Genomic DNA, 24,825 nt, shown 5'->3' on the forward strand with positions numbered 1-24,825 from the left:
TGGTGTCGGTAGTAGGATTTATATGGTGGAGACTTAGGAAATGATCTGTTGAAATGCTTACCTGCAGTGTCATCATAAATTCTTGTGTGCATGCTAGGCATATAATTTACACAAAGCCAATCAGATTCATCTTTACTGTATTACTTGTGCAGAATAAAGCTCCCCTCGAGTCATTGGCATATCTAGTTGTCGTAGCTTTGACCCCATCATCCAAATCATTTCTATAAATTGTACAGAGTTTAAGGCCCGAGCACCGACCTCTGTGACATCGTGACAGTCTGATGAAAGCTTACCTATTCCTACTCTCTGTTTTCTGTTAGCAAGCCAATCTGGTATCTTTGCCAATACACCATGAGCTTTTATTTTCCAATCATCTTTGATGTGGTACCTTATTAATTATCTTGTGGAAACCTTCTGGATATCCACTGGTTACAGTTTATCTCACGCAGATATTATTTCATCAAATAAAGAAGAACAAAGAACAAAGAAAATTACAGCACAGGAACAGGCCTTTCGGCCCTCCAAGCCTGCGCTGATCAAGATCCTCTGTCTAGCCTGTCATCTATTTTCTAACGGTCTGTGTCCATTTGCTCCCTGCCCATCCATGTACCTGTCCAGATATATCTTAAAAGACGCTAACGTGTCTGCGTCTACCACCTCCACTGGCAACGCGTTCCAGGCACCCACCACCCTCTGTGTAAAGAACTTCCCACGCATATCACCCTTAAACTTTCCTCCTCTCACTTTGAACTCATGACCCCTAGTAATTGAGTCCCCCACTCTGGGAAAAAGCTTCCTGCTATCCACACTGTCTATACCCCTCATGATTTTGTAGACCTCAATCAGGTCCCCCCTCAATCTCCGTCTTTCTAATGAAAATAATCCTAATCTACTCAACCTCTCTTCATAGCTAGCACCCTCCATACCACGCAACATCCTGGTGAAACTCCTCTGCATCCTCTCCAAAGCATCCGCATCCTTTTGGTAATGTGGCGACCAGAACTGTACACAGTACTCCAAATGTGCCCGAACCAAAGTCCTATACAACTGCAACATGACCTGCCAATTCTTGTACTCAGTACCCCGTCCAATGAAGGAAAGCATGCCATATGCCTTCTTGACCACTCTATTGACCTGCATTGTCACCTTCAGGGAACAATGGACCTGAACACCCAGATCTCTCTGTTCAATTTTCCCCAGGACTTTTCCATTTACTGTATAGTTCGCCCTTGAATTTGATTGTCCAAAGTGCATCCCCGCGCATTTGCTCTGATTGAACTCCATCTACCATTTATCTGCCCAACTCTCCAGTCCATCTATATTCTGCTGTAATCTCTGATAGTCCCCTTCACTCTCTGCTACTCCACCAATCTTAGTGTCATCTGCAAACTTGCTGATCAGACCACCTACACCTTCCTCCAAATCATTTATATGTATCACAAACAACAGTGGTCCCAGCACAGATCCCTGTGGAACACCACTGGTCACAGCTCTCCAATTTGAGAAACTCCCTTCTACTAGTACTCTCTGTCTCCTGTTGCCTAGCCAGTTTTTATCCATCTAGCTAGCACCCCCTGGACCCCATGTGACTTCACTTTCTCCATCAGCCTGCCATGGGGAACCTTATCAAACGCCTTACTGAAGTCCATGTATATGACATCTACAGATTTTCCCTCATCAATCAACTTTGTTACGTCCCCAAAGAGTTCTATTAAGTTGGTAAGACATGACCTTCCCTGCACAAAACCATGTTGCCTATCACTGATAAGCCCATTTTCTTCCAAATGGGAATAGATCCTATTCCTCAGTAGCTTCCCTCCCACTGACGTCAGGCTCACCGGTCGATAATTACCTGGATTATCCTTACTGCCCTTCTTAAACAAGGGGACAACATTAGCAAGTCTCCAGTCCTCCGGCACCTCACCCGTGTCTAAAGATGTTGCAAAGATATCTGTTAAGGCCCTCGCTATTTCCTCTCTCGCTTCCCTCAGTACCCTGGGATAGATCCCATCCGGACCTGGGGACTTGTCCACCTTAATGTCTTTTAGGATACCCAACACTTCCTCCTTCCTTATGTCAACTTGACCTAGAGTAAGCAAACATCTATCCCTAACCTCAACATCTGTCATGTCCCTCTCCTTGGTGAATACCAATGCAAAGTACTCGTTAAGAATATCACCCATTTTCTCTGACTCAGCGCATAACTTTCCTTCTTTGTCCTTAAGTGGGCCAATCCTTTCTCGAGTTACCCTCTTGCTCTTTATATATGAATAAAAGGCTTTGGGATTTTCCTTAACCATGTTTGCCAGCAATATCTCATGTCCTCTCTTAGCCCTCTTAATCCCTCGTTTCAGATTCGCTCTACATTCCCCGTATTCTTCCAAAGCTTCGTCTGTCTTCAGTCACCTAGACCTCATGTATGCCTCTTTTTCCCTCTTGGCTAGTCTCACAATTTCACCTGTCATCCATGGTTCCTTAATCTTGCCATTTCTATTCCTCATTTTCACAGGAACATGTCTCTCCTGCATGCTAATCAACCTCTCTTTAAAAGCCTCCCACGTATCAAATGTGGATTTACCTTCAAACAGTTTCTCCCAATCTACATTCCCCAGATCCTGCCGAATCTTGGTATAGTCGGCCTTCTCCCAGTTTAGAAATCTTCCTTTAGGACCACTCCCATCCTTGTCCATGAGTAGTGTAAAACTTACGGAATTGTGGTCGCTATTTCCAAAGTAGTCCCCTACTGTAATATCAACCACCTGGCCAGGTTCATTCCCCAACACCAGGTCCAGTATGGCCCCTTCCCAAGTTGGACTACATACATACTGCTCTAGAAAACCCTCCTGGACACACCTTACAAATTCTGCTCCATCTGAACCCCTAACACAGAGTGAATCCCAGTCAATGTTGGGAAAATTAAAATCTCCCATCACCACCATCCTGTTTCTCCTACACCTTTCCATTATTTGTTCACATATTTGTACCTCTATCTCACGCACGCTGTTGGGAGGCCTGTAGTACAACCCCAACATTGTTACTGCATCATTCCTATTTCTGAGTTCTACCCATATTGCCTCACTGGTCAAGTCCTTCATGGGGCCCTCCTTCAGTGCAGCTGTGATATCGTCTTTGACCAGTACTGCAACCCCTCCACCCCTTGTACCTCCCTCTCTATCCCGCCTGAAGCAGCGATATCCTGGGACAACTAGTTGCCAGTCATGCCCTTCCCTCAACCAAGCCTCAGTAATAGCAATAACATCATACTTCCAGGTACTGATCCAATCTCTAAGCTCATCTGCCTTATCTACTACACTTCTTGCATTAAAACAAATGCACCTCAAACCACCTGTCCCTTTGTGTTCATCATCTGCTCCCTGACTACTATTCCCTTTAGTCACACTGACTCCATTATCTAGTTCTCTACAGGCTTTCGTTACTACCTCTTTTCTGTCCAATATTTGGTTCCCATCCCCCTGCCACATTAGTTTAAACCCTCCCCCACAGCATTAGCAAAAGCACCCCCAAGGACATTGGTTCCAGTCCGGCTCAGGTGTGGACCGTCCAATTTGTAATAGTCCCACCTTTCCCAAATCCGGTTCCAATGTCCCAAAAATCTGAACCCCTCCCTTCTACACCATCTCTCAAGCCACGCATTCATCTGGCTATTCTTTCATTTCTGCACTGACTAGCACGTGGCACTGGTAGCAATCCTGAGATTATACCTTTGAGGCCCTACTTTTTAACTTGGCTCCTAACTCCCTAAATTCTGCTTGTAGGACCTCATCCCGGTGAATTTGTTAAACATGATTTCCCTTTGATTAAAAACGTGTTGGCTCTGCCTGATTACCTTGAATTTATCCAAGTACGCTGTTGTAGTGTCTTTATTAACCACTTCCAGCATTTTCCCTATAGCAGACATTAATCCAACTGGCCTGTGTTTTCCAGTTTTCTGCTTTGATCCCTTTTTGATTGAAGGAATTACATAAGCTATTTTCAAATAGAAAGGACCTTACCTGAACCTAATGAGTTTTGAAAATTAAAACCCTCACACCAGCTATTTCACTGACTACCTCTTTTCAGGCCACTATCAAATCATGTACTTTGTTTTGAATGCGATGTACACTAACATTGAGCCTTTAGTTTTGTATTTTGTTACTTTTGCAATATGTAGCCTTGATTACTGGTGTATTCCTGGTTTATTCTCTCTACCCCTGCCTGCAATACTCTGACCTCCATTTTCCATATGGTTATTTTACTGTCTTACCTTGATTCTACCTATTGATTCACTAAATCTACTTGAGCTTGGTCCTTCATCCACATTGATTAATTTAAAGCCCTCTCCAATTTCCTAATTATATAGTTTGATAAATCATTGGCCCCAGCAAGGTTTAGTACAGGCCATTCCCCACTTCTGCTAATTTTAAGACAAGTGCTCTGTGAATCAGAAATCATTTCTCCCATACCATACATTCAACTAATGAACCTAACATGCCCTCTGTCACTTAGCAAGTGGCTCAGTTAGTAATCCAGAGATTATTACCCTTGAGATTCTGCTGTTCAGTTTGATGCCCAGTTTCTCATACTGTCTAAGTAGATCCTCTGCCTATGTCATTAGGAAGATGAGTCATGGTAACTGAATCCTCCCCTTTAACATTCCAAGTTCCTGCCCACATGGCCCTAAGCCTGGCACTGGGTAGGCAACACAGCCATCTGGAATCTCTCTCTTTGTTGCAGGGAACAGTGTCAATCCAACCAATTAGACCGACCCCTACAGCCACTGTATCCCATATAGCTCCCCACCGTTTGAATGTCTTCGTATCCCACTGTGCAATGGTGAGATAGCTAATTGAATCTGCAGCCTGCACTCTCAACCAAACAGGCTGAGCAAACCTGAAACCAGTTGAATGGTTGCAAAAACTGAGGGTTTTGAACTTGTTTTTCTCCGGATCCTCTTCTCTGCTTCACTCACAGTCACATCCTCCTTCCCCTGACTGGTGTGGTTTAATGCTAAGCTACAGTTACATCAGCAAAATGAATTAGAGCGACAAATAGGGAAAAGTTGAAATTACAAGGAAAGTTCTGAATTAACATGGTAGTGCTATGCAAGCCCACATTTTGCAATAAGTCGACTTCTTAAATTGTGTTGTCATATAAAAATTAATAAGAAGGTATCGAGGCCATTTTTCCCTGGTCCCTGTGCCAGCTCTTTGAAAAATAAAGTCTCCAATTAGTTCCAAAGATCTGTTGTTTCCAAGTAGCCTTCAATGGGCTTGATTTTTTTTCGTACCTGTTTTTAAATTCTAGTAGCATTCACATTTAGTGCCAACATGCTTATCATTAAGTAGTCAAACTTAAAACTCTTATTGTCAGAGACAAAATATGCACGTGTAAATTTGAATAAATAATTTTACTTACAATAGATTGATATTTGACTTTGGGTAGATCTGGAGAAAAATAAAAATCTAAAACTATGTGAATGGTGTGTGTCAGAAAAGGGTGAGTTCTGTTGTAGATCAGATGCTGTTCTTGACTTCTGGAATCAATGTTGAATCTATCCCAAACTAGAAGGATGGTATTTGGTTTGTTTGCTGAAAGAAACTGTGAAATGAGTTTACACAGTTTCAATACAGTTTTCAATGGATTAAGGCCTAGAGCACAAACCTACCCTTAATTAGTTAACATTATTCAATAGTCTCAATTAGACATTATATGTGGGAGCTTAAAAAACAGCATAATTGTGAAAATACTTTTCCTGTGATGATGCAGTACACTATTAATCATGCAACTATGCCATTGGACATTGTGGCGCAGTGGTAGTGTACCACCTCTAGGCTAGAAGCTTCAGTTCAATTTCAATCTGCACTAGAGATGTGTAACACGTGAGTGAATGAGGTTGATTAAGAATATCTATACCTGTGCTGTGCCATGGATAACTTGGTAAACTGGACTAGATGCCTCAAATGTTTATTGTTTCGTTCTCAGTGTTAATACTTTTCTCATGTATACCTAGGAAAAAAGGTTATGCATTTTGAAGCATGTGTAGACTTTTAGCTCTGGCAACTGTTATATATCTCACAATAACTTTGAAGAATCAGGTAGTGATGTCTGATGGAAGATTTATAGGAGAAAGGATATTTCATGAACTGAAACAAATAAAAATTATGAACACATTTACAGTTCGGGAAAAGAAAACAAAAGTTTCAAACGTTGCAATAAAAATAAATGATAAACAATTTATGAATCGTTATTGTATGTCTCTAGTGTAGAAGTTTGCCTTTGTGTAAGTTAGCTTTGACGATCTGGTTTCAAACTTGTATCACAAGCCACAAATTATTCAAAACCAATAGCTTCAGGCACGTTTTTGTAAGTGAACAAATTATGGGCAGTGCTATGAAAACAACTGAATTCATGTCTGGAAGGAGTTGTTTAATTGATTTTTTTATGAGTCTTTTCAGGCAAGCCTTGGCAGTTGCCACCAATGACTGTGTTCGCTCCAGCTGACTGTAATTACCTCTGTAAACAAAAGGAACTGTGTTTCTTTCCATATACACTTGACAAAATGATAGCCAAATCCTAACTCAATGCAGTAAGACTGGCAACTGCTAGCCTTCTGCCTGATGTCTATTCTCAACCCTCAGCTTACCTGCAGTGGTCTATATGTAGAACAAAATGCTGACATTGTGAACAACTCCGTGACAATTACCTGTTGATTTATTTTAGGTTTTCTCCTAGGTTGAATTTTTATTGCAGCAGCTGCATGACAGATATTTATATGTGTTTAATTTCTAATTTATTCTGTGTCTGATTCTTCTCTATTGATCTCTCAGCTGAGAAAGCAGAAAATATACTACGACAAGCAAGCAATAATGCCAATAATTTTAACATTTCTTATGCTTCTGAAGGACTTGTGTGGATTTGGGCTGAAATGTGGATTTTATTGAATTGTTGTCGCAAGTCTTATTTCTGTCACTCATTTTGTGCTGCACAATTCATAGAAGCACATATTTGCTATTTAGTCATATTTAAATATTAAAAGGATGAATGATGAGACATATGCTGTGTCTAATAATGTGCTTTCTGTCATGTGTGGGCAAAATTGCAGTATTAAAAGAATGCAATGTGTAAACAGGATAATTAGGTGTAAACCTAAGTGTGGCTTTGTACATGGGCATGGTTTTAATTACTTAATGGTTAGAAACTTCATTAGTTCTATATTAAAGTCTGTGTGGAAGGCCAGTAGTTATAATGATCAAGGAACTTAAATTGTGAAGGTCATTAAATAACTTTGTTTGCTGTAACGAGTAATGAAAACCTGTCCTTATATTCTGAAGGTTTTTTGTTGAAAGAAATTTAGCATAATTTTATGAAAACCTTAGTTAGAGTAGTGTAATATATTGCTGGATAATGGCTGTTGTGTCTGATTTCCCTCTTGAAAAATCCAAACATGACTGTTTTTGAACTAATTATTCTAGCTGCACTCAGGCAGACAAATGTCACACTGTGGAGTTTTTTTCCTGTTTCCTATTTTTAAAGTTTGTCTCAAACACTACGTGCTACTGTTATCACAAAAACCTGAAAATCTCTGCTGCAATCAGGCCTGCAGGAGATATGAATCCATAGGTACACGCCTATTACTGAGTCAATCCATTGCAACAGTGCAGAATGATCATCTGAGACAGGCGGGGTTGATAAACTGTTATCTCATAACTCCGATGTGTGTTCCAGTTGTAAGTAAGTTTCCTTATTGTGATTGGTGTAACTCTGAATTATAATTTCTTCCTATTCCTACTATTAAGAATGAATTGAGTTTATTTTTCCGATTCAATTTTAAGAAAAACTGAGCAGTGTTTGTGATTGGCCCCTCATCCCCAACCACTTATTTTTGATTCCGCTGAATTTTGGTTGTCTCCTCTTTACAATTGTCATTAAGACAGCAAAGAGAGAGTTTAGAATTAATTAATTATCTTGTGCAGAATATGGAATGTTTTGCCTTAGGGACAAGTTGAGGCATCTTTTAAGGGTGGAAGGATAATGAATTACCATGAGTTGTCAATCGTCATTAAAAACCCATCTAGTTCACTAATATCTTTTAGGCAAGGAATGGTGCCATCTATAAGAGTCTGGACTACATGTGACTGTAGACCCACAGCAGTTTGTTGACCCAACTGCTTTCTGGAATGGGCAATAAATGCTGAAAACAAAAATCAAAAAAGGCTGGAAAAACTTAGCAGGTCTGGCAGCAACTGTTGAGAGTCAGGTAGAGTTAATGTTTCAGTTACAGTGACCCTTCTTCAGAACTCAGAACAGTAAATGCTGACATAGCCAATGACACCCATATTCTACGAACAGATAAAGAAAAAGAATCGAAGATAATGAATTAAAAGTACTACAGGACTGTGAATTAACTTTGCACTTATTCAGAGTAAGCGCATATACATGATGGCCGAACAGTCACATCCTGCATTATAAAATGTTTATTTGTTATTTTGTTTGAAATATTTGCAAACTGATGACTCTTTTTGTATCCTTGAAATTTAAGAAAACAGTCGCAATAACATTTTAGTGACTACTAGCAAATTGTGCCCCAGAATGAAACCACCTTCCTTTGAATCATTTCTTGTGACAAAGACTTTTTTGTTTAGAGAAAGTGAAGTCATTAAGACTTTAAAGAATATTAATCCAGAGTTTGGATGTTTGCTTCAAGGGATCGTACACAGTATTATGGATGTTTGGGTAGGAATTAGTATTCACAAAGCCTACCTTTTTCTATCCCATCACTGAGCAAATGCTTGAGCTGTGCTGTGCCACAATGATATACTGAACAAAACTGTGTGCATCACTGAAAAGCAAAAGTGGTTTGCATTTATAGTCTTGAGCATAGGAAAAGACCCTAAGATGCTTAACAGGAGCATTATAAAGCAAAAGGACAGCAAACTGGAAAAGAAAGTATTAGCACAACTGCTTTCTGGAATGGGCAATAAAAGAGGATCTTAAAGGAGTGCGAGAGTTGGCAACATAGAGAGCTTTAAGCTGGGAATTCCTCAGCTTATAGCCAAGACAGCTGAAGTAATGATTGTCAGTGGTGGGATAGAGAGGGTGTACCAAAGACCAAAATTGAATGAAAGCAAAGATCTTTGAGGATTGTGGAGGGGTAGCCAGAAAGAAAAATAGAATGGAATAGGCTAATGTAAATTTTGAACATGAGAATTTGAAAATTGAGCACTTGTGGGCTGTATTTCAACGTGTAAGCAAGAATGAAGCACAATTACTACAGTGAATATGGCACAGGAATTCTGGAATAAAATTTTATTGTGCTCATATGGTAAGAATTGACACAGAAGGATGGGGTTTACCCAAAGAAAGCCAAGCACTATGGGCTGCGTTTCACCCCTCGAAATGTGTGGGTTGGAATCAGGTTAAGTTAAAAGTTTTAAAATCTCAAAAGCAATCCCAATGTTCCTTCAACTTGCCCCCTCCCAGGTTTAATGAAAGACTCAATGAGAAAGGCTGGCAACTTAAATATCAAAACAGGACTGGCAAGCTCTGTCTTCATCTGCTCAACAAGTTAAATTCTAACCAGTTAGGTTCCTCAGGCCAGTGGGAGTCCTTCAATTCAAAGGATGTGAAGCCATAAAATGCCTCTATGGCCCAGTTTCTTGGTTGGAGGTGTACAAGGTGTCTTTCTCTGTTTGGCCCTGATTACAAAGGCCTTAATGGTCTAGAACCAGACCCTGAAATTTCCTTTCTGCTATCTCCTGCTATGAGGCTTTGGATGGCATCTACTTGACTCTGCAGCTTGCTCCAGGTTTCCCAACCAAAACTTTACTGTCCTTTAAACATAATCTGTCCCTGTTCATATTGAGGCCAGAGAACAGTAAGCACAGGATCTAGATGAGCAATCCACTTATGTAGATCAGCTATTGAAGTATCACACAAGAGCAATCTTTGTATATTGCTTAAATAGAATAGATCAGTTTTTTTTATTACGTAGTTATAGCAGAAATCTGTGGTTTGTTAATAGAGCTATCTTTTATAAATTAAGCACGTGCAATCCTACATAGCTACTTTGTCTCTTTTTTCCTCTTTTCACTGACTTTTCAGAGGGAATTACTAAAAATAAATGACAATGTAAATAGCTTCAACTTCTGGGTGGATAAAACAGTGAAAAGGATGGCTCACCCATAGTACTTATTTATTTTAAGACTGCTCACAGCATTCAGTTCAGACAAGAAACTAAACTCAACCATTTGAGCAAGGTGAATGAAAATTTACAGTCCAAATGACAGGACTGGGGAACTACCCTGAATGAGTGAGTTTACTGGCTTCTGCTAACTCAGTTGCCTTACAGTAAACTTCAAATTCCTACCATCAGAATATGCCATAATATCATTGGGAACCACTGAACGTGTTCAATTCAATTTATAGAAGAGGATACAAAATAAGTTATATATTGATTAGAATTCTTTGCAACCCGTTATTATTTTTATCTGGTTCAGTAAAAATGAGATTTTCTCTTTTGAATCCTTCAATTGTTTTGTTCACCTGGGCTTCAATAACTCATTCTCTTCTTTCCTTTTACTGTCATTATCTGCATTTTCCAGGCGATCTGGTAAATACACTTCTTGCAGTGATAATCATGGCATTAAACCCCCAAACCCGGAGCAGTACTTGACTCCACTGCAGCAAAAGGAGGTTACCATTAGACATCTGAGGACAAAACTAAAGGATTCTGAAAGCAACCTTCAAGAGAGGTGGTAATTATTTTAATTCTAACAACTAATAAGTTGTTTACTTTCAACTTAGATTTTGGTGTCAAACTTGCCTATCCTTTCCTGACTAAAAACTTGTGGTGAGCAGATCAAGTGTGACTGATGTTGGAAAACACAGCTGTAGATCCCATTGAATTCATATCATCATTTTTCTTTAGTTATCCAATTTCCATAATATAGTCAATGATGCTGAAACTGAAATTAGTTTTGAAATTTCAGATGGATTGTGATCTTAAAAAAAATAGATGCCTGAGGTGGATATCACAGTTGGCAAAGCTACCCACACTGAACAGGTTATGTGCAGCTGTTAAAGTGATCACCATGGAAACTAAAAATTACTGCTTCACATTGAAGACTGTTGAGAGTTTGGGGTCACTTCTGTTGTGTCACTGTTGCCTTGTGCTTTATCTGTTTTTGGATGAGTAAACCCATCATTATCCCCCTCTCTAAACATATCTCATTCAACCTCTGGGCCGGGTAATTTGAGCATAAAGTTGAAAATGTGGAGTAACTTATTTCTGCATATGTGCCATTGCAGGTCTGGAGGTCTAAAGAGATATGAGAACAACAGGCATTTATGTTGTTTTTTCAGAGCTCCTCCCTACTGTTCATTCCCCGTCACCTAACTGTAATAATTATTTATCTTAACCTTGTGTTCTAGTGTTACTGGTATGTGCTGGAACGTAAGTTTGTTGAGAAATAAACATATTTTCTTGAATAATTCATGACACACAACACACACAACCACATACACCCCCAACGGACTGTCGTCCTGGCCAAGACCATATCTGACATGTGAGACAACTGTTGTTAATGTGGGAAAGGAGAAGTGATATTAAATGTAGGATATGTTCTTGGGATAAAGATTTAGGATTTACTCAATGCACACAGAAGTGACCCTGGGAATGCATCAAGCAGGAGAAGTCTCGGAATCATTTTCGAGGTAGAAATGTAAAATGCTGCAGTCAGATCTTGAGAACAGAAATCATTGACTGCAGAATTGTTAGTAAGTGTCAAATTTATTGCCTACTTTTTTTACAGTCTACCAAAATAAGGGACATTTATAGCTTCTGCGTATATTCACTGACATAGGTATTTGCTCCAACAAACACCATGCAGGTTATTATCTTCATTCATGTTTGCTGATTAACACTTTTTTCCTATCTTCCTTCCTCTTATCTGATCCTTAAGTAGGTCACTGTCCTCACTTTCATCACTTTCTTTTCGTATACATTTTTAGTTACAGGTTACACCTGCTTCCTCCTCCTGTTTCAACTTTAGTCTGAGCTTCTGTAATGTGAATCCTTTGTCTGTTTCTTTCCCTTCCTTGAAGTAGAAGTCAGTTTGCTACGTTCCTCTCAGGAATTGATCTTTAGCTATTTCATCTCTTTTTCTTAATGCAGTTTCAACCACAGCCACTTTATCTGTATCTGAGACACCCATGTTAAGTCTTTCTGGATCTAAGTTCCCACCATATATCCTTCCTCTAAATCCAGGTCCCTAATTTAGCCGGCTTCTGCCATTCTCCTTTTTCTGAATCGAAGTTCTGGTTGTTTCCCCTCTTTTTCTCTCTGTGTTCTAGCTCCTGCTGCTTCTTCCTTTCCAAGTCAGAATTAGTACTTCCACTGTTTTCTCCTTGTCTCTTGCTACTTCTCTCTCCTTCTCTCTCCCTGTCTTTCTTCCTTCCAAGCCCCTGTGCTGGCCTGAACTCGAAAGCCAAATTCCTGATGTTTTTCTGTCTTTCATGAACCTGAGCTTCTGCTGTTTCCTTTCAGTCTGAATCAGTGCTTCCACTACTTTACTCCCTTGTAAACTCATTTGCTTCTTCCTCTAAATATAATGCCTCTCTGCTTCCTGTCTGTCTTCTGTCCTCTACCTCTCATAATTCACCCTTCTCTGTCCTCTCTCCTGACCTTCTGTTTGAGTGCCCCTTTCTGTCGGTTTCTTTTGACCCCATTGAGTCTGAATCTTAACTTAGCAACATGTTATCATACCATGATGAATTTACATCAAATAAGTCTAATTGTAAAGACCAACATGTTGTGATACAGTCCAACATGTTGTGTGTCATTACCACCGTGCTAAATGGAACAGACCTCAAAGAGATCTAATAACTTGGACATAACACAGTGTGGAGCTGGAGGAACCTCCTGTGTCACTCCAGCTCCACAGTGTTATCTTTGAGTCCAGCGTCGCAGTTCTTACTGTCTCTAATAATTTGGACAACAGTGAGGTGTTGTGTGTCATCATCTGCAGCAGAATTGTATTGTCGCATTCCGGAACTTCATGACCCAGCCTATTCCCCATTATGATCAAGCAGGGAGCTCGGGGGTTCAAAGGAGAGTGCAAGAGCAGCACCAGGTGTACCTAAAAATTAGATGTCAGCCTGGTGACATTGTAACACAGGTCTAACTTGTGTGTCAGACAGTGGAAGGAGCATGTGGTAAATAGGTCTGAATGATCCCACAACCAACAGAACATGTCTCTGTCTGCAGTCCTAATACATCCTATCATGAATGGTAGTGGACAGTTAAACAACTGACAGGAAGTGGAGGTCTGCAGCTATCCCCATCCTCAACAATGGGGAACCCCAGCACATTGGTGCAGAAAACAAGGATGAAGCATTGGCATCCAAGTGTCAGGTGGATCCGTGTCAGACCCACCTGACATCCCCAGTGTCAGAGATGCTATTCTTCGACGAATTCTGCCCAATCTGTGTGAGATAAAGAAACAGCCAAAGGTATTGGTTACTACAAAGTCTACGAACCATGACCACATTCCAACAATTGCACTGAAGATGTGTGCTCCAGAATTGGCTGTGCTCCTAATCAGCAGCAGATATATGGGAACCCCACAGCCTGCAATTCCCCCCCAAGTCATACACCAACCTGATTTAGAACTCTGTTGCTGTTCCTTTTCAGTCACTGGGTCAAAAATGCTGGTACACCCTTCCTAATAGCATTTTGGGTGTATCTACATCCCAAGGACTACAATAAATCAAGAAGGCAACTCACCACCACCACCTCCAGGGCAAGTGGGAGTATGTAATGTTGGACTAGCCAGTGCCATCTACATCCCATGAAGGAATAAAAATATCTGCTGAATTTAATTTTTTCAGTATTTGTTCTTCCACTTTTCTTTCACCATCTGCTTATCCTGACTCCTTATCTGTATCTTGCTTTCTGTTAAAGTGATAACTTTTAATTTGTTCTATGTTCATTATTTTAAGCTGTTTACTTGGTAACAAAAAAAGCAGTGAAGCTCTGTTAATGTGTCTGAACTTTCCCACGACTTCTTTTAACTATTTATTTGTGGTTTTGTTGATAATCAAGAGGCAAGCAATCTCCATTTGGTATGACTATTTAGAAATTATGGCCTGGATTTTGTTGTCAGAGATTAAAGTAAGGCTAACTTTTAAAAGTATTTTCCATGATGATTTAGCTGGTCCCAGAGCTGGATTTCTTCAAAATCCCAACATGACTTGAATTTTCTCCCAAATGTATACTTAACAATAGATTCATCAGCCAATCACATTGAAAAATTTAAATAGACAGCAAAACAGAAAGTAAAACTCAGCAATTATAATCCACATTTTGATCATCTTAAAAATTGCAGTATGAACATTAGGATAGAAGCCAAAATATGGTTAATCACTTGTAAAATGTATTTTCAACAATTTTAAAAGTCGTCAAATTTTCAGCGCTCTTCTGAGAGAATGTATCTCCACATTTACATAATGAGATTTTGATGGCTAGAGAGATTGTTCAGCACTAAATCTGAAATAGTATTCTGCTAAAAGACCAATTTATAAGGCTTAATATTTTAATTAGATTTTATTGGGAGAATAGTGTGTACAAAGTTGCAGTTCATGTCAATTCATTGACTCTGTACTGATTTACATGCTTCAGTTTGTATATTGACAACGTAAACCTAATCAGCACTAATGCTGTGGAGGTGAATTTTTTGAGTATGTACAAAATGGATTTCTGGAGCAGTATGTTAAGTAACCAAGTAGGCATCAGGCTACTTAGATTCAGTAGTATGTTATGAGAAAGGGCTAATTAATGATCTCACTTTAAAGAAGCTATTAGGAAATAGTGACTATAATATGATACTGTTTTACATTAGGTTCTAAGTGACACACTTTTTCTGAAACTAGAATCCCACATCTAAACAAAAGAAACTCTGAAGATATAACAGGATACAGAGGCTATGGTGGATTTGGAAAGAAAATTTAAAATATTTGATTATAGGCAGGAATGTCTTAAATTTAAAGAGTTATAGTCTACAATTTGCCTTACAACAGGTATCTACTCCAGTTGAGCTTTTGAGTCTTAGAGGAAAGTGAGTCATCTATTGTTAACAAAATAAGTTAAAAATTGCACAGTGTCAAATGAAATTATTTGTCAGTTTGCTGGAAAAAATATTAAGCTTGAGGATAAATCCAGCAAAGAATGACCAAAAAAAACGGATAAAGAAGTAGGTAAGAATACAAATGCTAGCTAATAAGAAATGCAAAGTCAGACCATAAAGTCTTCTTTAGATCTGTGAAAAAGGATGGATTTACCAGGAAAAATGTGGTTCCATTCAGGCAAAGGCAGGTAAATTTGTAATGGAGAACAGAGAAAAGGTAGAGTACCCTATTGGAGGTTTTGAGGATGTTACTTGTTAGTTGATGAAGGAGCACCAGTGAATGTGGTGTATTTGGATTTTCAGAATGTTTTGGGATTGTTCCTAGCAGGAAGTTAGTAAATAAAATTAGACCAAACCGATTTGGGGTAATGATGGTCAGTGAATTGGCTAACAGACACAGGACAACAGTAGAGATAAATGAGTCATTCTCAAGATGCAGGTTGTTACTAATGGGGCACTACAAGTTTCAGTGTTTGGGCCCAGCTAGTTACAATCTACATGTTTGATTTTGATTGTTGTAGGGAGGAGGGGTGGGATAGTGATAGGAGAGTGCAGGTAGGCAGTGGTGCGGATTGGTCAGTGAGGAGGGAGGAGCGGATAGGTGGGAGATAAATGGACAGGTTGTGTCAGGTCAAGGATGGGGGGAGGGGCGCGGTTTGTCATGGGATGAGGCTGGGGGTGGTGAAATTTTGAAACTTGTAAAGTCCACATTGAAACCGTTGGGGCTGTAGGCTCCCAGGCCGAATATGAGGTGCTGCTCCTCCGCTTTCCAGGTGGTGTCATTGTGACACTGGAGGAGGCCCAGGATGGGCATGTCACAGGGAGTGGGAAGGGGAGTTGAAATGGTTCATAACCGGAAAGTGTTGTCGTTTGTCGTGCACAGAGTGTAAATGCTCTACAAAGCGGTCTCTGAGCCTCTGCTTGGTCTCACTGATGTAGAGGAGACCACATCGGGAGCAATAGCCCACATTGACGAAAGTGCAGGTGAACCTCTGTCTGATGTGATAGGTTTGTTTAGTGACTTGAATGGAGGTGAGGGGCAGGTGTAGCACTTCCTGTGATTGCAAGGAAAGGTACTCTGGCTGTTGGACAGTGAGGAGCAGATGAGTGAGTCGCGGAGAGAGAGGTCCCTATGCAAGTCAGATAGGGGTTGGGAGGGAAATACATCCTTGGTTGTGGGGGCAGATTGCAGTCGGTGGAAGTGGCAGAAAATGATACGTTGAATCTGGATGTTGGTGGGGTGATATGTGAGGATAAGGGGTATTCTGTCTTTGTTTATGTAGCGGGGAGGGGATGTGAGGGCAGAGGTGCAGAAAACGCAAGAGATGTGTTTGAGAGCATTTTCAACAAACAAAAGGGGGGAATTTGTGGTCATTGAAATAAGAGGACATCTGGGATGTTATTATCTTCTGTTTTGTTGGCATGTTAATTTCCATTTATACTTAGTCTTGTTTATTGATGGTTCCATGAATGTTTTTCCATATTTAAAACCACTTTAGCCTATGATTGGTCCCACGTATCAATATCAGATGATAGAAGTTACACAAGGTAAATGAAATATAAGTGTGAAGTTATCCACTTTGGTAGAAAGAAGCAGAAAGACGTAATATTTATCAATTTATGAGAGGTTGGGAAATGTTGATGTTCGAAAGGGTCCTTGTTCATGAGTCACCAAAAGCTAAGTGCAGCAAGTGATTAGGAAGGCAAATGGTAAATTGCCCTTCGTCACAAGAGGATTTGAGCACAGGAGTAAAGTTATGTTGTGTCAATTGTCTAACGGCTTGTTGAAATCACATCTGGAGTATTGTGAACAGTTATGGTCTCATTATTGAAGAAGGATACACTGGCCACAGAGGGAATAAATGGAGATATATGTACAAATACTTGGGATGGTAGGATCACATCATGTGCTTCTAGAAGTTTGGGTTGTATTCTTTAGAGTTTCACAGAATAAAAGGTGATCTAATTGAAACTTATGAACCTGGAAGGCATGAAAGGGTGGATGTGGATAGAATGTTTCCCTTAGTACTAAATCTCTGGAACAAGAGAACACAGTCTCAAAATAAATAACTTAAAAGAACACTTAAGATTAATATGAAAAGGAACTTCACTCAGAAGTTGCTGAACCTTTGAAATTTGCTGCTGTAGAGGATTACCAGTCACTGGGCATGTTCAAGACAGAACCTCTGACCTCAGTATACCATACATGGCAATAGATTCCACAAGCAGAAGCCAGCACATCAGTATGTAGACCATCACATGCAGAACCTCCCTGAGGCTATACATCTTAGAGGGGATTGTGGTCAAGAGATAAGGGGCTCATTGGGAAAAATGGCATTGAAGTGGATGAGCAGTCATTACCTTTTGAATGGCGAAGCTCCTATGTGCTGTATTCCTATGCCTCCTTTGTCTTTTGGTAAAGAATGCACCAGTGTGCCCAATAAAATGTACTGACTGCATGCAATAACAAGTCTTCACACCTCAATACTGGCCTAGTGTGAATTGTCAAAGGTAAAGTTTCTATAGTCTTACCAGACCATTAGGACTGCTGTCTCATCATAGGGAGAGAGAGAGACACAACTAGTGCTGGTTAAACCTGAGGGTCACCACAGCTCAGGCAAGGGAACAAGTTAAAAAGGAGAGTCCTTCACAGTAACGTCAGCTAGTGCAGGAATTGAATCTGCACTGTTAATATCGTTCTGTATCACAAACTGGCTATCCAGCCAAGTAAATTAACCAACTCCCAAACCTAGTTCATCAAACTCACACCTATCAAATAATGAAGTATTAATGTTTGGACTTCTGTTATCTGCTAGAACATAGAAAACTACAGTGCAGTGCAGGCCCTTTGGCCCTCGATGTTGAGCCAACGCGTGAAACCAAACTGAAGCCCACCCAGAGCTCTGTTTATCTTTCAGAATAAATTACCATATATTCCCAAATATGTCAAGTAATTTTCCTAACGCCAAATAGAGATCTCACTTAATGGATATAAAAGGCTTAAAAACAGTCATTTCAAGGAAATGAATAATATCTGAAGTTGCCAATGGTAGACTTTAGATCAGACTGTCCATGAGAAGGGAAAACAACAGAAACAATGTTGAGGCTCCATTGGCAGGATATTAGTAGTGTCAGGCATGGGCTCTGGAATCCGATTGAAGCATATTTCTACCTGTGATGGTGCAATGGCTTTAAGAGGTATATTTTGTCCTTCTCTTTATGGAAAAAGGCTGAGACAGTAGCGCCAAGCAGTCTGCTCAAGCCCAATAAAGTGAACAGCTTGTGAGGCCTTTTTTTAAAAGTTAGAATCATAGAAGCAGCCACAGAACCAGGATTTTTAGTTTAACTTTATGCAGTACCTGCATTCTTGAAGCTGGATGTGGAAGCTCTTATACCTCTCTCTGATATAGCTAAAAGCTAGGGTTCTATTCCTACTGCTAGAATTACATGTGGGACAATCTGTTTTACTAAATTTGCCTTTGCCAAGAGTGTGTTTATGGGATGCTACTATATTGGAACAGTTAATTCGTTTATTTGTTAAACATTGCAATTGAGTTACAGTTAAGCCTTTTATATTTATTGTCTCTTTTTTAGCTGTAGTGTAAAAATAAAGTGTGTTTTACTTAAAGTCGAGTAGTTTGACCAATCGATTTGCATCTGGAATTTGCAACACCTTACACTTACCTTGAAAATAAGAAAAAGTTAGGGTCTCAACAATCTTCTTAGCATATTTTGAGGGTCTTTGGTCCGGCCCATAGCACAACTCATTGGAGATAAAACCTTACTTCTGAGAGCTGCTTCCAGTAAAATTGTTGGCTCCTCTCTTGATCAGGCAACACTTGCAGAAGTAGCTATGCAGCAATGGAGGTGGAGTAAAAGCTAGATCCAGGCTCCTGCCATGCTCAGGCTCCCAAGACCAGGGAACGAAGTTTGGGTGGGTATGGAAACCTTTAGGGAAGTCTAGACTGGTCATAGGGGGTCCAGAAAAGAAAGTTCCTTCCAATTGCCTGGCTACCACTCTGCCAAGTTTCACCTGGTAGGCTGGACAATTAGCAGTTGGCATCCACCACAGTTAAAATACCAGTGAAACCCATTAAATCATCATTAATTGGCCTCTTAAGATCCTCAATTGACCCTCCAGCAAATGGGTCCCCATAAGCCTTCATTACTATCAGTAGAATCACAATGAATCGGAATTTCAGCACCCCAGCTGCCATCCCACAATTCAGAGCCCATAAACCTACAGACAGTGAAGATAGATTATGTTGTTCATTTGTGTTCACCAAGTGTGACTTCCTATTTTGCATTTGCAATTTGCTTTAGTGCATTTTACTCCATGAATTAGTACTGTTTTAACGTTTTTTTTTTATCCTGGCAGATCTGTTCTTCGCTATTTTTGTTTCTGGTTTCTATTTAAATCATACCAAAGTGGTGAGGTTAAGAATTCCTTTGGGATTCCAATGTAAGATTTAAAATAAAGGATGAAGTTTCTTGACAAGCCGAGGGCAGGATATTATGTGCTTTTGCCAAGTGTGTTTATGGTGGCGTGGCACATCAAAAAGGATTGGTGCCCAGCCCTCCACCTCTTACCTACCAACAGGTTCACCTACGTATGAAGCGTGGGCAGGTGCTGAAATTGGCAGCCCATCCACTATTTGTAAATACATAAATAGTGATTGACTAATCTTGTTATTAGTTCACTGGACCTCTGTATTAAAGCATAAATTGTTGGAAAAGCTCAGCAGGTCTGGCAGTATCTGTGGAGAGAAATCAGAGTTAACCTTTCAGGTCTAGTGACCCTTCCTTAGAACTGATAGTAACTGATGACCCCAGAATTATCCTGCCAATAATGTAATAAGGTAGGCATGGGCAGGCAGGTGGAGTGGGCAACCTATTGTTTCAAACAACAGGAAGAAACATGAGCTGCAAAAACAAATTTGCTGGAAAAGCTCAGCAGGCCTGGCAGCATTTGTGAAGACCTTCTGAGCTTTTCCAGCAACTTTGTTTTTGTTCCTGATTTACAAATTCCGCAGTTCTTTTGGTTTTTAGAAAGATGAGATATTTTGTGCAACAGGAACACCACTCCAGGACAAAGTGTACCCACTTCTTCTTCCCTACATGGACTTTTACAATCCAACCAACCGCTCCCCTCATCTCTGTCCCTAACTCTGCTAAACTGTCTCCATCCAATGCCCCCTACCATGTTCCAGACAATTGTCTAACAATGTCATTTGTCAGGGATTCAGTGGGTTAGTTTATTTATAGTAACACATATAAGTCCTGAAGCAGACTTTGCAGCAAGCCAACTGATTTCTAATTGTGCAAACCTTTCAGACCCACAGCAAACTAAATGGCGGACAAAGCCACAATATAGTATTAATAGAATGCATGGAAGCCTTAAATGTGAAGTCTCTCAAAGGGAAGGTACACATGTTATATGCCTGTCCTTTCCAAACAAAAAACAGTTTAACGATTTTTCAGAACAATTGAGCATACGATTCTCTACAACATACAGGTATTTTGCTGATGCTTCCAGATCTTGTGATGGTGAAGTTATCTGGAGGTGCCATTGATTTCCACAGCCAGAAATAATATTGTCCACCATTCTTGTTTATGTTGTCATTTTAATTTAACAGAATGCAGTTGCTGTTCCAGAATTTGCTAATCCTGAATGCACTGGAGCCAGGTTTTGTTCCCAATTAGCCAATGACTTAGCTTGTTTCCCAAGCTGTTTCTTGTGGATCAAATCTTCTGGCCATTTACTGTTTGGTTCCTTCAGACCTTCCAATTTGAAGCTTCTGATTTCAAATTTTGGTTTCTTCTGATTCCCTCAAAGTTTTAGTTGTTCTTCTGGCCACATAAAAAGCTCTCAATACAGACAAGACTCTCAAACTAGAATTCTGGGCAACTGTTTCCAATCCACAATAGTTGCTTTCATCTATCAGAAAAGCTTCAAACCACCCAGTCTTAGCAAAATGAATGTGCGTGTGCAAAATAGAATACTTGTGCATTGCTTTAAATAGTGCTTCCAAGTGGGTACGAGAGATGCCTACGGGCTTTTATCATGATTGGTACTTACTGCAAGCAAGTCACTTTCTAATTTACAGACAGATGTGAGGCATCCTAGTGACTGCACTGATTTCAATTGGAAATCTTCACTCATGCTCTGAATATTTCTCATCCTTCCTTGGCCCACATCCTGCAGTGGCATTTCCATCTGTTTTAGGTGAAAAGGAGCAACTTTGCTCAAAATTCTCCCGATGCCATTCTGAACAATTGATCAGCTGCTTTTCTTATCATTTCTAGCGTCCAGCAACTCCATTGTCAGAGCTTCAGTCTACCCTTCACAATCGATTCATACATCATAGGCAGCCAAAGAAGTTAAAGTAGAAGGAAGGGGTTAAAGTTGCTTCTCAGAGAGTCGTTATTTTCATGAACAGAATGAAGTGAGGAGTAGCAATCACCTAACATGCATTCATACCAGACCTACATCTGCATTCCGCATGCAGATGGCCTCAAGGCCCTCCGCTTCTTCCTGTCCCGCAGGACCGACCAGTCCCCCTCCACCGACACTCTCATCCGCCTAGCCGAACTCGTCCTCACCCTCAACAACTTCTCTTTCGATTCCTCCCACTTCCTACAGACTAAGGGGGTGGCCATGTGCACCCGCATGGGCCCCAGCTATGCCTGCCTCTTTGTAGGGTACGTGGAACAGTCCCTCTTCCACACCTACACAGGCCCCAAACCCCACCTCTTCCTCCGTTACATTGATGACTGTATCGGCGCCGCCTCTTGCTCCCCAGAGGAGCTCGAACAGTTCATCCACTTCACCAACACCTTCCACCCCAACCTTCAGTTCACCTGGGCCATCTCCAGCACATCCCTCACCTTCCTGGATCTCTCAGTCTCCACCTCAGGCAACCAGCTTGTAACTGATGTCCATTTCACGCCCACCGACTCCCGCAGCTACCTAGAATACACCTCCTCCCACCCACCCTCCTGCAAAAATTCCATTCCCAATTCCTCCGCCTCCGCCGCATCTGCTCCCACGATGAGGCATTCCACTCCCGCACATCCCAGATGTCCAAGTTCTTCAAGGACCGCAACTTTCCCCCCACAGTGGTCGAGTAGGCCCTTGACTGCGTCTCCCGCATTTCCCGCAACACATCCCTCACACCCCGCCCCCACCACAACCGCCCAAAGAGGATCCCCCTCGTTCTCTCACACCACCCCACCAACCTCCGGATACAACGCATCATCCTCCGACACTTCCGCCATCTACAATCCGACTCCACCACCCAAGACATTTTTCCATCCCCACCCTTGTCTGCTTTCCGGAGAGACCACTCTCTCCGTGACTCCCTCGTTCGCTCCACACTGCCCTCCAACCCCACCACACCTGGCACCTTCGCCTGCAACCGCAGGAAATGCTACACTTGCCCCCACACCTCCTCCCTCACCCCTATTCCAGGCCCCAAGATGACTTTCCACATTAAGCAGAGGTTCACCTGCACATCTGCCAATGTGGTATACTGCATCCACTGTACCCGGTGTGGCTACCTCTACATTGGGGAAACCAAGCGGAGGCTTGGGGACCGTTTTGCAGAACACCTCCGCTCGGTTTGCAACAAACATCTGCACCTCCCAGTCGCAAACCATTTCCACTCCCCCTCCCATTCTTTAGATGACATGTCCATCATGGGCCTCCTGCAGTGCCACAATGATGCCACCCGAAGGTTGCAGGAACAGCAACTCATATTCCGCTTGGGAACCCTGCAGCCCAATGGTATCAATGTGGACTTCACCAGTTCCAAAATCTCCCCTTCCCCCACCGCATCCCAAAACCAGCCCAGTTCGTCCCCTCCCCCCACTGCACCACACAACCAGCCCAGCTCTTCCACTCCACCCACTGCATCCCAAAACCAGTCCAACCTGTCTCTGCCTCCCTAACCTGTTCTTCCACTCACCCATCCCTTCTTCCCACCCCAAGCCGCACCTCCATCTCCTACCTACTAACCTCATCCCACCTCCTTGACCTGTCCGTCTTCCCTGGACTGGCCTATCCCCTCCCTACCTCCCCACCTATACTCTCCTCTCCACCGATCTTCTTTTCTCTCCATCTTCGGTCCGCCTCCCCCTCTCTCCCTATTTATTCCAGAACCCTCACCCCATCCCCCTCTCTGATGAAGGGTCTAGGCCCGAAACATCAGCTTTTGTGCTCCTGTGATGCTGCTGGGCCTGCTGTGTTCATCCAGCCTCACATTTCATTACCTAACATGCACTTGGCCTCCATAATTTTGTTTAGCATTTCAGTCTATGTATAGTGTTGTTCTGTTCACAACTACTTACAAATGATGAACTCCGCCAACACATATTTCCATCATAATGTTGCTTTATCAACCAGGTCATGGTTCTGCAACTTCTGAAGTTCCAGATATTTGTGGCTCGTTTCCAGTTGGATCACATTGGTGCCAAAAAAAAACCCAGAAACAAATTGAGAAAATTAAGAGCCTTACATTTGTTGCAAGAATAAAAAAGAACTAATCAGTGTGCTGCACTTTAAATTCAAATGATTGTGTTAATGAAAAGAATCATTGTCTTTGTATGAATCTGGCCATTTGGCATAGTTATCTATAGATAATGACTGATTTGAGGAACAAATTCAAAGTCTGAAACCATTATTGTTTCTAATATATCTAAAAAGAAATTATTCTGAGGGGTTAGAGGCATTTTTATCACAATAATGAATAAATCAAGTGCATGCAATTTATTAATCGTGTATGCAAATTTTGCATTCTACCAGGACAATTTACAGTATGTTTGATAACACCTTTTTTTTTTACCTATGGTTTCCCATAATATTTTTCAGCGGGTTTTAATTTATGAAAGTCTTTTCAGGTGAAAAAAAGGTAGGGTCCTGAGCTAGGTGATAGTAATTAAAAAATATATTCGGCTCAATGGAACCTTTGAATATTATCCCTCTTCTATCATAGACTTGTTTTATATTTTTCTTGCAACAAATTATTGAAAAATAATCTTTAGCATTATTTCAAAACACTTACTTTGTTTTATTATATTCACTTAATTTGTAGTTTTCATTTTCTTTAATCTTTCTATTCTAACCATTCTTAAACTATATTTGCCACAGTTGTGTACTGCAGCATCGATAAAGGTGTCAATGATCTAGACCCTTTAAAATTTCAAGAGCTAAAACTTCTCAGAACTTTTTACAGACAACACTTGAAGCATGCCCATTGCTTCCACCAGAGGTCGAAGCACAATAATATACAGTCAGGAGAGAGTTGTCTTTGGAGTCCTTGATATTGACACTGGATGCATGGTATTGGGTCACACTTGGATACAGAAACTTACGACTGGTTACCAACAATCAGCCACCCTCTGCTGGTAAAACAGTTCCTATCCAAGTTGAACACCAGTTGGAGAATGCAATGAGGGTAGCAAAGGCACAGAATGTACCCTGGGTGGACAAATTGAATATTTATCATCAAAATTGATTCACTAGCACCACTACTGACCAGCTGGGAAAGTTCTAAAGAACATGGCCATTGGACTGTACCTGTGGTAGATGGTGAAGGAATCAACGGGGGGCAAGAAATTCTTCTCCTCACAAATCTACCTGTGG

The 24,825-nt window shown here is 41.0% G+C and overlaps 1 protein-coding gene across 6 annotated transcripts in view; it reads left to right on the top strand.

The window, feature by feature from the left end:
* sybu (syntabulin (syntaxin-interacting)) overlaps positions 1 to 24,825 on the top strand; it is a 99,502-nt gene that overhangs the window by 68,237 nt on the left and 6,440 nt on the right. For 4 of the 6 annotated variants that reach the window (XM_048529146.2, XM_048529145.2, XM_048529143.1 and 1 more), the window contains one exon: positions 10,602 to 10,754. The exons of 1 other annotated variant lie outside the window; for it this stretch is intronic. In XM_048529146.2, the coding sequence (XP_048385103.1) occupies positions 10,602 to 10,754 (153 nt within the window). The remainder of the gene's footprint in view (positions 1 to 10,601; positions 10,755 to 24,825) is intronic. One more of the 6 variants, XM_048529144.1, reaches the window with a different exon arrangement.

The sequence above is a fragment of the Stegostoma tigrinum genome, chromosome 5, assembly GCF_030684315.1.
Source record: "Stegostoma tigrinum isolate sSteTig4 chromosome 5, sSteTig4.hap1, whole genome shotgun sequence".
Lineage (NCBI taxonomy): Eukaryota > Metazoa > Chordata > Chondrichthyes > Orectolobiformes > Stegostomatidae > Stegostoma > Stegostoma tigrinum.